This window comes from Echiichthys vipera, assembly GCF_963691815.1.
Source record: "Echiichthys vipera genome assembly, chromosome: 1".
In the NCBI taxonomy this organism is placed as follows: Eukaryota; Metazoa; Chordata; class Actinopteri; order Perciformes; family Trachinidae; genus Echiichthys; species Echiichthys vipera.
The window spans coordinates 33,524,312-33,536,697 of NC_139826.1; the positions used below are offsets into that span (position 1 = coordinate 33,524,312).

The 12,386-nt window shown below is 40.6% G+C and overlaps 2 protein-coding genes across 3 annotated transcripts in view; both read left to right on the top strand.

Moving 5' to 3' along the window:
• Positions 1-1,020: 1,020 nt before the first annotated feature.
• Positions 1,021-9,085, top strand: LOC310966766 (sorting nexin-1-like; the record flags this gene model as incomplete). The annotated part of the gene is made up of 15 exons (XM_083940650.1): positions 1,021-1,140; positions 2,773-2,920; positions 4,001-4,134; positions 4,271-4,337; positions 4,510-4,553; positions 4,678-4,819; positions 4,902-4,980; positions 5,689-5,764; positions 5,870-5,983; positions 6,168-6,261; positions 6,406-6,611; positions 6,890-7,033; positions 7,361-7,441; positions 7,734-7,805; positions 7,973-9,085. The coding sequence occupies 15 exons, from the start codon at positions 1,021-1,023 to the stop codon at positions 8,021-8,023; spliced, it is 1,572 nt and encodes a 523-aa protein (XP_083796776.1). The 3' UTR covers positions 8,024-9,085.
• Positions 9,086-11,329: 2,244 nt separating this feature from the next.
• Positions 11,330-12,386, top strand: part of csnk1g1 (casein kinase 1, gamma 1) — a 31,398-nt gene continuing 30,341 nt past the window's right edge. For both annotated transcript variants that reach the window (XM_083940662.1, XM_083940663.1), the window contains exon 1: positions 11,330-11,465. The gene's annotated coding sequence lies outside the window, so the exon portion shown is untranslated. The remainder of the gene's footprint in view (positions 11,466-12,386) is intronic.

The window sequence follows — 12,386 nt, forward strand, 5'->3', positions numbered from 1 at the left end:
ATCAAGGAGAAACGTAGCCATTTCAGCGTGCATTTTAATGCCGTTGAACTCCTTTATCTCAGTCCATCGAGTGAAGTCTTGGCCTATATTGACTCTGGTTTTTACCCCTCTCTGGTCACTCAGCTGCTGGCACAAATAACACGGCTGCAGAATTGGCAAACTCCATTTCACCGAGTGCCAGCCAACAGTAGCTGCGCCAAACAACAGTCAACCCTGGCAACCCGCAATGCCCAACGCTATTGGTTGGTACAATGTAAACAGAACGTGACAGTCATTATGTGGAGGTATAATTGTCTCAAAAATATTAGTACATATCGAAATTAAAGGTATAAATAAGCATAGCTTTATAAATATAAATATACCCAATGCATATGTGTATGCATATTTATACATATCATTTCGATATGTATTAATCTTTTTGAGACAATTCTACCTCAAACCCATCCAAAACATTTTTATTTTCATTCAGACTAAATATAATTTTTTTATGGATAAGCAATACTTACATTCTTACCCCGCAACCATGAGTGTATTAATATAATTATTATTATTTCAAATATAGCTTTTAATGGAGGTTCTACAACCTTTAAGTAAAAGTGGCATAGGCCTACTTTGCAGGTTTAAGTAGCCTGTACCTGAGTAAATACACTTTACTTTCCACGTATGCCCCATATAATAATAATGATAATAATACTATTGTTTTGTTTCTTTTATATTGTGGGAGTGGGGCGCGAGTGTGACGTCAGAGAGAGGCGACAGGTGGTTGTTGTGTTCGCGGGGAAAAAGGTTAATAAACGGAGTGTGTTGCTCATAAAAAAAAATTTAAAGTGTGAAAATGCTGAAATGTAAAATTACGTACAAATTAACACCTTCGCTGTTTTAAGGTGGTTTTATATTATTATTAAACCATAGCTATGGTCTTTGCGCTGCCGTGTTGCCCGGTAACCAGCCGGTGACGCTGCAGCCGTTTCCTCGCTGCTTCCACTTCCGTCTACGTCAGTCCCTCTCACAACACGGAGTATGGCGGCCAGCTCAGATCGGATTCCTCCTCCTTTCCCTGCCTCAGAGGAGCCTGGAGCCGCACCGTCTGACATGGCAGATGGGGACAGCGACGAGGGAGAGGACATATTCGTTAATAAAGTAAGTCTACAGCTCGTTGCTAGTAAGTATACTCCGTGATATCTGCATTAAAGTGAACGAGACAGAGAGCCAGCCCCTCTATCTGATCTGACCTGCATTCATGGCAGACAAAATAACCTAGAGCTATTGACAGGAGGGCGAGAAACTAGGTCAGATTTCACATTAAATAAACAACCAAATTGACTCAAAAAGTTAGCCGAAGTTAGTTTGAGCATAATGTGAGCAGTTTGGACTCATAACTAGCAAGTTTTAGCGTTTGTTTTCCATCGGCCCGCCCTGGTGCTTAATTGTTAATTTAAAGATGCTCCTGTTTCGATGCCTGGTTCAACGGCTGCTATTTATATTGTCCGTTAAGAATATAACTGACTTTGCCAACGTCCAGCTCAAGTGCCCCCGCCCAGCCATGTCTGCTAACGGTTCTAACGGTCATGAGACAAGAGCCGGTCACTCCTCCAACGTCTCCGCTTCTGTTTACCAGGCGACATAAAGTAGGAACGCCACGGTCTAAAAACGTATTTAACTACAAGTAAAAGTCCTGAAATCAAACTGTTACTTGAGTAAAAGTAAAGTATTATGAGCTAAATGTACTTATAGCAGGGCTGGGCAATAATACTATATTATCTTCTATGTTCCTATGTTCCCTCGTTTCCATAAATCCAAATTAGGCCCATCATTTTACTCAAGACCTGTGAGGGGGAAAAACAATGCACTAATACATACATGTGAGAGCATTTAAATGTTTTCATTTTAGATAATACCACTACTGCTTTATTCTTTATTCCTTATCTGGATCCCCATTAGTTACCACAAAGTGGTCGCTAGTCTTCCTGGGGCGACAACAATTGAAAAAAAACGTATTAAAATAGCAGTAGATCATTAAAACAAAACAACTGTATCAATAAAACAAAAACAAGGTAGTTATATTCCCAAAACAAACAAGAAACAGCAAAAACAAAGCGGAAAATACACTACTACTGGTTTGATTAGTACTAAAGTGCTGTTTAATATTGAATTAATATGCCATATTTTTTAACGAGGTCGCGGGTACAAGCGGCCGAAATGGGCTTTCTCATGGAGGGTGGCTGGAGTCTCCCTTAGAGATAGGGTGAGAAGTTCGGCCATCCGTGAGGAACTCGGAGTAGAGCCGCTGCTCCTTAGCGTTGAAAGGAGCCAGTTGAGGTGGTTCGGGCATCTAGTAAGGATGCCCCCTGGGCGCCTCCCTAGGGAGGTGTTCCAGGCACGTCCAGCTGGGAGGAGGCCTCGGGGAAGACCAAGGACGAGGTGGAGAGATTAGATTTCCACACTGGCCTGGGAACGCCTCGGGATCCCCCATTTAGAGCTGGTTAATGTGGCCCGGGAAAGGGAAGTTTGGGGTCCCCTGCTAAAGCTGCTGCCCCCGCGACCCGACCCCGGATAAGCGGATGAAGATGAGATGAGATAATAAATGTCAAAATGCTGTGCAGTCACAACATTTCCCTGTTAATAGTAGTAGAGTAGAAGTATAAAGTGACATTAAAAGAATAGACTCAAGTACCTTTAATTTGTGGTTTAGTAAATGTACTAAGTCACTTTCCACGGCCAGTGTTTAAGTGTTTCTGTCTCATTAACAACGTGTGTCCGTCCGGTCCGCAGAGTAACCCTGAAGCTGTGAGTCGAGGAGTTTCTCAGCTGGACAATGTCACCGAAGAGCCTCCAGATCTGTTCAGTGAGGAGGACGCGAGCAGCACGACTGCCAAATCTAACGGCGTTCACTCGGATGATGACAATGACCTGTTTTCTGGTTAGAGAAGTCTTGAGAGGTTTATTTGTTTTAATGCAGATCATTCCACTTATTTTACACATCAAGCTCAGTTTACTTGTCACACGGACTACTAAACACTTAACAGATGATGTGATTTCGGTTCGTATTTGGAGTGGGGCTTCATCTACAGAGTGCTGATCATCCATTAAAAGGAATACGTCACCCGCTAAATAACCATTTGTATATCAGTTAACTCACTATTTCCTTGAATTTGTGAAGGGAACATTGTTTTTTCAGCATGCCTCCACAGTGAAAGAACAATCAAAAAACAGAAAAAAGGTCTTGATGCATTAAAGTTAGGGCTGGTTGCATTTAATAAAAGCAAAATTATATCAAAGAATGATTTTAGAAAATATCTGTTTACAAACTTTCACACTGATGCGGTATAATCAATCTTGTTTATCCAGCTGTTCCAAACACGTGTGTTTTCATTAAACGGTCTCGGTGTTGGACGAGTATTGCACCTGCCCAAGCTTTTCTGATGAGTGGCGAAGGAGTTGTACTTGCAAATAGTAAAGCTTTAGTGAAAATGCATGTGTTTGGGAAGTACTGATCATGTGACTGGATTATATTGCACGAGTTGTGTGAGAGAAACGGGTGTTTTGCTGCTGTTAGCGTGTACACCTTTTGCTTCAATGCATCAAGACTTCTCTCCGTTTTGGATCCTCCGCTCACGATGGAGGCATGCGTCACAATCGTTTTCTTCACAAATTTAAGGCAACGCTTTGACAGTAATTGACATGAAAATGGTAATTTTGCAGGTGAAATATCCTTTTAAACCATTAACGATTATTGTTTAGTCAACGTAATATTAGTAAACAGTGAAAATGAGGCTTGTTTTGTCTGCTGTCCTAACCACATGCAGTTAATAATGATAGTAAACTGAGATTAAGCTGCATCATTTTCATTATGTGAAATGTAAGTCCAGTGATTTTCCACAACGCACTTTGGGTATAAAAATCAGGATACCTCTGCTTCTGCTGCACCAATATCACTATTATTTTTCTTGATTCTGCCTGTGCTATACATCTATACTAAACAAGTATTTTCTTTCCCCAGAGGCACATGTGGAGCTGAGCACAGACACGCCCGGCAGCTCTGCCCAGAAGGAGCTCTCCACCTCCTCTGGCCCTCGTCCTTCCTCCTCCTTCACTCAGAGCCCTGCCGCCATGCAGCCTGCCTCCTTGGAGCAGGTACGAGCCCAATCTGAGCTGAGCTTCTGAGGAACTGTGAAGCAATTATGTCCATGCATGCTTTTGTAAAACCTACTGTGTAATCACCAACTAACCTGTCTGTTACAGCAAGTTGTGTTCTTCTTGTGAATTACAGTTGGAGGAGGAAGAAGAAAAGGACAGATTTGATGTGGATGTTGCCGTCACCAACCCAGAGAAAGTTGGTCAGTCTCTGTTTTCCATACTTCATGTTATAACTATGAGCAGTCTATAATTTCCAGTTTATTCAGATGGTTTTTCTGCTCATTTTAGCAATCTTTAAATGCACTTGCACATCAGACAGAAAATGTATTGACTCTTATCTTCCATGTATCTCCAATGTTTCTGTCCTGCTAGGAGACGGCATGAATGCATATGTGGCCTACAAAGTATCCACCAGGGTCAGTAGTAAAGCTTGTGTTGATTCATATACTTTTAGAAGTCTCCTAAAACTGCCAGCATGTTTAAATCTTCACTTCCAAGCATTTAGTTATTCAGGTTATGTGTCCCTGTCTCTACCCTTAGACTTCCTTGGCCATGTTCAGGAGTAAAACCTTCTCTGTGAGGAGGCGTTATAGTGACTTCTTGGGTCTTTATGAGAAGCTGTCGGTCAAGCAGTCGCTGCACGGCTTCATCATTCCACCGCCGCCCGAGAAAAGTGTCGTAGGTGGGTCTCAATTATGAGTTTTGCTGTTTCTTTGTTGTTTTTTTTTGGGGTCCCCTTTGGTGACTTTCATTTGGACCAACAGGAATGACCAAAGTGAAGGTGGGAATGGATGACCCGTCATCAGTCGAGTTTGTGGAGAGAAGAAGAGCAGCACTGGAAAGGCAAGGATCCATACATGTTTCACACAGTGACATTATTATTGAGATGACAAGTTATTCTTATTCTGGGCCTTTTTAAACTTGAGGTGAAACGAAAAATGTCTTTTTAACACTTTTAGATCACATCCCCAGTCATATTATGCACCTATTTGAAAATCTATGTCAAGAAAATACAAAAAAATCAATCAGAATCTTGCACAGAGATAAGAAGCGGGCAACAGTAGAGACGATGTTTGTGACCATAGACTTCATAGAATGCTGCTGTTGCGTTGAGACGCACACAGACTCTCATGGTGAAAACAGCACCAGCCACACACTGTCGCCGCTTCGATGTGACAGATGTCTAATTCATCCAAAGGAAACTCAAACCGACTTTGCAAAGTTTCCCTTCCATCTCTCCCTTATCCTCCTGATCTAACAACTAAGGGTGAGGGAGGTGTGCATGTGTGGAACTATTGCATCACTCCTCTGTAGCTCAGTATCACGCCAAACCCTAATCCCGCCCACTTTAAGTGGTCCAATCAAATGTAAAGGTACACCTCAAATAATCTGTTTCACTGGGAAATACGTCACTATACAAAAGCTTAAGATGTTCTCACGTCAGTAGTAACTATATTGCTACCCATGCTTTGTTTGCAGGTTTTATGTGTATGTTTTTGGCCACTTTACAACTTCTTACTAAATTCATCTTGCGCTCACTGTTTTTTGTAGGTATCTTCAGAGAGTAGTGTCTCACCCATCATTACTACAAGATCCTGACGTCCGAGAGTTCTTGGAGAGAGAGGAGGTGGGTATTTTAAGATATAAAAAGATTTTTTTGGTAGCAGTTGGCTGGATGATGACTTAAGATTCTTGAGAATGACTTTTAAGTGTGTGCGTGTTTGTATTTCAGCTACCCAGAGCAGTGAGCACCCAGACCCTGAGTGGAGCTGGCTTCCTCAAAATGATCAATAAGGCATCAGATGCTGTCAACAAGATGACCATCAAGATGAATGAGTCTGACACTGTAAGGGGACTCAGGATGATGTCTTTACTGTTGTGCATGTGGCCTGCATATAGAGATACATTTAAGGATTTTTGTCATAGAATTGGATCGTAATATAACTGCTTTATTTGAAATTATAGCATTACTAACAAGCCTTTGTAGACACGTTTGTGTTTTTTCTTGATATTTTTGCTGTGTGTCTCAGTGGTTTGAGGACAAGTTCCAGGAGGTGGAGAACGAGGAGCAGCAGCTGAGGAAGCTTCAGGCGGTGGTCGACTCCCTGGTGAACCACAGGAAGGGTGAGCTTCAGCTGCCTTTCTTGACTCAACCAATCATTTTTATCACATTTCTTTCAACTGAAGAAAAAGAAGAGTACAGTCTCACTGTCTGGTGTTTAAGGGTCAGACAAACAGACTGAGTACGTTTTCTGTTTCCAAACCCAGAGCTGTGTGGGAGCACGGCAGTATTTGCCAAGAGTATGGCCATGTTGGGAAACTCTGAGGACAACACAGCCCTATCACGGGCCCTGTCCCAACTGGCAGAGGTGGAGGACAAGATGGAGCAGCTGCATCAGGAGCAGGCAGCCAGTGACTTCTTCATCTTTGCAGAGCTGCTGGCTGACTACATCCGCCTGCTGGGTGCTATGCGTGTAAGCTCACAGCTGCTGAATGGTAGTTTTACAGTAGAAAGAGTTAAAGTTAAGATACTTCAGAAGCAGGGAGGCCTGGGAAAGTAAAGCTTGAGAAGCTCTTGATAACAAAAAAAAAAGAGTAACCATTTTGTCAGAGCAACATACATTCAGGAGTCAGAGAACTCTGTAATAAACTTTATCAACTTTTAACACTGTGCTAGGTCACAGTTTTACGGCAAGTGTGCTACCTGTTTTCTGTTTGGTAAGTGGACTGATGAGGTGTTGGATGTCCACAGGGGTGTTTTGACCAGCGTGTGCGGGCGTGGCAGCGATGGCAGGAGGCTCAGAGCACACTCCAGAAGAAGAGAGAGGCCGAGGCCAAGCTGCTGTGGGCCAACAAGCCGGACAAACTGCAGCAGGCCAAAGAAGAAATCGCTGAGGTAAGAGCTGCTGCAGCACTGAACCCGGCCTCGGAGCTCTGAGCTATGTTAGAATCAAGAGCTGTAAAGTGTTTGCTTTAAAATATATCGGGCTGCTGAGGGGAGCATTTTTCTTCTTTCAGTGTTTTAATAAATGAATCAATATTGATTTATGCTGGACACGAACAAACAATGTAGAAAAGTGTCAGAATAAGCAGGTGATGTGCATTTGTTTCCTGTTTAGAAGAAGAATATGATGTGTCATGTTGTAATATCACATGCTGGAAAATATCAAGACATCAGTACTTTGTAAATGGATGTTGTTTTCCTTCTCATGTTTGTCCTCAGTGGGAGGCGAGGGTTACTCAGTACGAGAGAGATTTCGACAGGATTGGCATGACAGTACGCAAGGAGGTTCTAAGGTTTGAGGTGTGTTTGCACCCGTCACTACTCCACTCATATTGAATAATGAGACAAGCACAAGTGTCTAAATGAAACATCATTACGCCGTACAAGTGAAATCATTCTGAAGCTAGTGGGTATGTGTGTTTGTTTATAGCCTAACTTTAGCTCTTTACTTCTGCCGATTGCATTTATGCTTCAAAAGTCATTAAAGTTCCATCTTGGAAGTAGGGGAAGATCTGGCAGAAATTCCCACCGCTGGTTTTTCCATCAGCGAAGAACGTGACATGTGAGACTTGTAACACTTTTGTCTTTTCAGAAAGAAAAAGCCAAGGACTTCAAGAGCCAGATAGTCAAATATTTGGAGGCAATGCTGCAGTCTCAACATCGGGTAAACATTTATATATCAAGACACTTTACTCAGAGTTCTTTTATCTATAATGTAGTATTATTATTATTATTATTATTATTATTATAATTTCTAATAAATTATATTGACTTAAAAAAAATTACAACACATTTGAACTGCATTTTTATTCCCTTCTAATTGTGTTCCAGCTTGTAAAGTTTTGGGAGGCGTTCCTGCCTGAGGCGAAGGCAATAGCTTAATGAAGAGGGAGACTTTTTAAAGACCCCAACTGCCTTTTTTTGAACACTTTACCTCTTGACCACAAACCGAGAGGACAATTTTGAACACAAGAAACTTCCATCCATTTTTTTCTTCAGTCTTTTTACTCATAGTGTATTCTTTTATCTTGTACAGTTCTTTGATATAACAAGCTGCCGCATTAACACAACACTTCTTTGGCATAAGTCCTTGTTTTTGTTCTTGACTGAAAGATGGTATAACGCAGGAGATTAACCTGCCTGTAGTATTTGTAAAGACCCGCTGACTGTCTGTCAGTGGGCTTTATATTTATGTTTCTTGCTTAAACCAGTATAATAGTGTTAACACTATGGTGCCGCCCTAGAGTAACAATGTCCATAGTTTACATTAGAAGGTAGACGTTAAGTCATTCCACTCTCACCAGCTTACGTTGATGAATGAATGTCCGATGATGTTTTAATGCACTAAAATGCATTGTACAGTTTTAATAAAATGCCACTATTGATGACTGAGGTCATTTGCCAGGAGTATAAGCACATTGTTAGTGTGTCAAACAAACATTGCATATTAGGTCATAGAAATCATATTAAAACTCAGATCTGACAAGGTTAGACGCTTGTCAGGGTTGTTGCAACATGATGAAAGAGACGTGAAGTTACAGTGAGAATGCAATCACTGCTGTGTTGGTGTGTTTTCTACGATGGTGTATTTGCTATAATCATGTTCATCGTATTAATCCATTTCTTCCACAACAGTTTTGAGTAATAAGAGAGATGGAGGTCCTAAGTAACTCATCTGGAACTGCTGCAGAGATTGTTTGCTGCCTGTAAAGGACTATTGACCTGTATGTACACATGTACAGTCTTTGAATTGAATCGTATTGTCAGATATTATTAGTAGCCGTACATGTTTTGATGAATGGATTTAACGATGGCAGAAAAGCACAGACATTCAAGTGATACGGTCCCTTATTTTCTTATTCGACATTTGTCAGTGTAGTTGTTTTTTTTCGGTCATGTCATCTTTACGTAAGAATGTGCTTTATTTTTGTAACCACTTTGCATTAGCACACACATCTTCCTGAAAACGCTCAACAGGTAGATGTACAAAATAAATATGATTGGTTAAATTTGGGCACTGGTTTGATGTTTTCTTTTGTTTGGTGGGATTTCAGTTCAGCAGCATGGATTATTTATGAAACAACAAAGGCCTGGTGATGGTTGTTATTTTGTGTCATTTTCAGAAACATTTAAAGTTGACAGTGTTTTTAAAGTGCTGTAATGATGATATTATTAACTAGACATTATATTTGATAAATTCAATTTGGAGGGTAAAAATCCTTCACAGTTTTTAAAATGTCTTGCTTTATATCTAGGAGGAATTAGAAACTTGAGAGAAGTTCTAATAATGATCCTGTATCAGTTATGACCTGCAAGTTATTTTGAAATTATATCAGATTTAACTTAAAAAAACAAACTTAATTATAACAAATTAGGTAAATCCTTGTGTGTTTTCATGACTATGTTCAAATTTGTGTATATTCTACCTTTTTTTTTGTTTGTGAATCCTGTTGTTTCTTGTGACAATATTTAGACAATTTGAATGTATTTGACAATGTCCATTTGAAAAAACGTTACAGGTTGAATATCGAGAATGAGCAGAACACCGCCACCTAGTGTGTCAAAATCGTAGTTGCAACAACAGAAAATAATTCCACCACTCTGGTTGCCAGGCTTGTCAGACCTGGTCCAGTAGTAGCCTACAGATGACCAGAGTCTGTTTGAGCCCATTTGATCCATCTCCTCCGGCAAATCACACAATAAAAACAAGTATTGCAGAAGAGTTTGACTGAAAGTTACCGTTAGCCGTTACAGCTAAGTAAACATGATATTAGCTTGCTGATCAAGGAGAAACGTGGCCATTTCAGCGTGCGTTTTAACACAGTTGAACCATGGAGTGAAGTCTTGGCCTATATTGACTCTCGTTTTTGCCCGTCTCCGGACACACAGCTGCTGGTACAAATAAGCAGCTGCAGGATTGGCAAACTCCATTTCACCCAGTGCCCGCCTACAGTAGCTGCACCCAACAACAGACAACCCTCGAATGCCTAACGCTATTGGCTAGTACAATACAACCAGAATGTGACAGAGAGTCATGGTCAAACCTGTACAAAAAGAAATTTTAAATATTATTTCAGACTAAATATATATTTTATGGAAAAGCAACACTTTCATTCTGTACCCCTCAAAATGCCCCTGAGGCAGTGGCGGATTAAGGTGCTCTGGGGCCCCTAGGCTACTGTTTGTTTGGGCCCCCCTCATTATTAATTACGCTTTATCAGAAATAAACCACTACAACAGAAGAAGAGTCTGCAACCTTGAAAAATCCTGTCAATTTAAGAATTTTCTTTAGTGGATCTTGGTCCCGTTGTTCTTTCAGTCATGCTTTTCTTTTTCAGGCTATCATATACCATATATCATATACCATTTTCTTTCTGACATTTACTGTTTAGTAACAGTGAGTGACGCATCATTTGACAACAAAACTGATCTTATGAACCCGGCCACATGATGGCAGCTGCATGGGTAAATGTGTCCCATATCTGTCCAATCAGCAACTTCCTTTTAAGAATGTTTCTAAGGGACCCAATAGGAGGCAAGTTTTTCCCCCCCAGTGTAGTAAATTAACAAAAAATAAAATAGTCTGGCCAATGGGGGGTCACACCAGGGCCAACCTGTGCCTCTACCTGTAGGTGTATTGTTTTGTTTGTTTAAATATAGCTTTGGATAAAGATTCTACATATTCAACCTTTAATGTAAGTAATCAACTCAGTAATTTTCATGGTGATATCTGAAGGTTATATTTTCATATTTGCCTGAGAAAAATAATGAGTAGGCGAATGGATAGGGCATAATTGGGTATTTTTCTCAACTTTACTCTACTGGGATTATTTGGGGCTTTATTTTCCTTACTCACTCAGGACATATTGAGAATAAAAAATAAGTTGAGTTTACTTCTGTTGCAATTTGTTCAACCTTGACCCCTATTTAGGCTTAAAATGACTGGACTACTTTCCTGTACTTTTTTTTGTTTATGAATCATGTTGTTTGCTGTGCCAATATATCGACAGTTTTAATGTACTTGACAAGTGAGGTTACATTTTTAAAAACCATTAATAAAAAAAAAATAATAATAAAAAAAGTCATGACCCGGAAGTGTGAGTTGAGAAGCGGGCGGTGCCGTTTTTTGCACATCCGGTGTGTCCGAACCTTTGACGAGCAGCAGCGAAGACAGACGAACAGCAGAAGAATGGAGCGAGCTGCTAACGACATCAGTAACAACAAGTAACAACCGAAAAAACCTGCACGCCAGCCTCCCTGTGACTCCTCGGCGTGACAAATACACGAGCCGCGACCTGATCTGTGTGGATTTATCACAGCGAAGGTGAGCCTCCTGTTGTGTTTGTTTGTTTCCATTTCATAGTGAGCTTTTGGTTGCTAAGCTAATATTTTCGTTGCTAACGGAGCTAATTTCCTTGTTGCGCTCGCTCCAGCTGTCACACAGAACATCAGGAGGTGTTGTAGCTCAGATGTTAGCACCAAAAACAGGGTGTCTGGCTGCTTTTGTTCGCGGTCCATTTAATTACCCAATGTTGTGATTTATAAGAAAATGTGTGTCACTTCTGACTAAGTGATGTTTGGCTAACGTTAGCTCTTGGGGCTGGTTAGTCAGGTTTTTTCCTGTTGGCAAAGCTAACTTGGCTAACCGTTAGTTAAATCGATGTGACCATCACTTATGTTAGGCTTTGTCCATGAAACGTTGGCGTACAACTGCCAACTCGCTTCCTTGTTTTGATTCAATCAGAGGGCCCGTTTACACAGGATCGATCCTCTGTACGAGCCCGAGCTGTCTCTGCAAAACACTTCCTCACATAAAGTGTTATCACTGATTCTGTACAATAAGAATATGTCCACAAACTCTACTTAATGACTGCTATTTATCTTTTTTTATATTTTTACCGTTGCATTCTTGACTGCATCATTACCATACACTACGCTCTCATTGTACAAGTGTCTGTATATTGTCCTACAGTGATGGTGCAATTAATCCCTTAATGCAGTATCTCCCTTGAACACATGCTCTGTCTCATGCACCTTTTTAATATTTGTTTTATTCTTTTCATTCCTTTATATTTGATGTAGAAATGTCTGTACTCATAGTGTTACTGTATTGTGTGCTTTTCTCTAGGTTTTTTTTTATGGCATCTCAGGTTTGCTCCAAACTTAAGTCTCGTAATTGTGTGCAGTGACAATAAATGATCTATCTATCTATCTATCTATCTATCTATCTATCTATCTATCTATC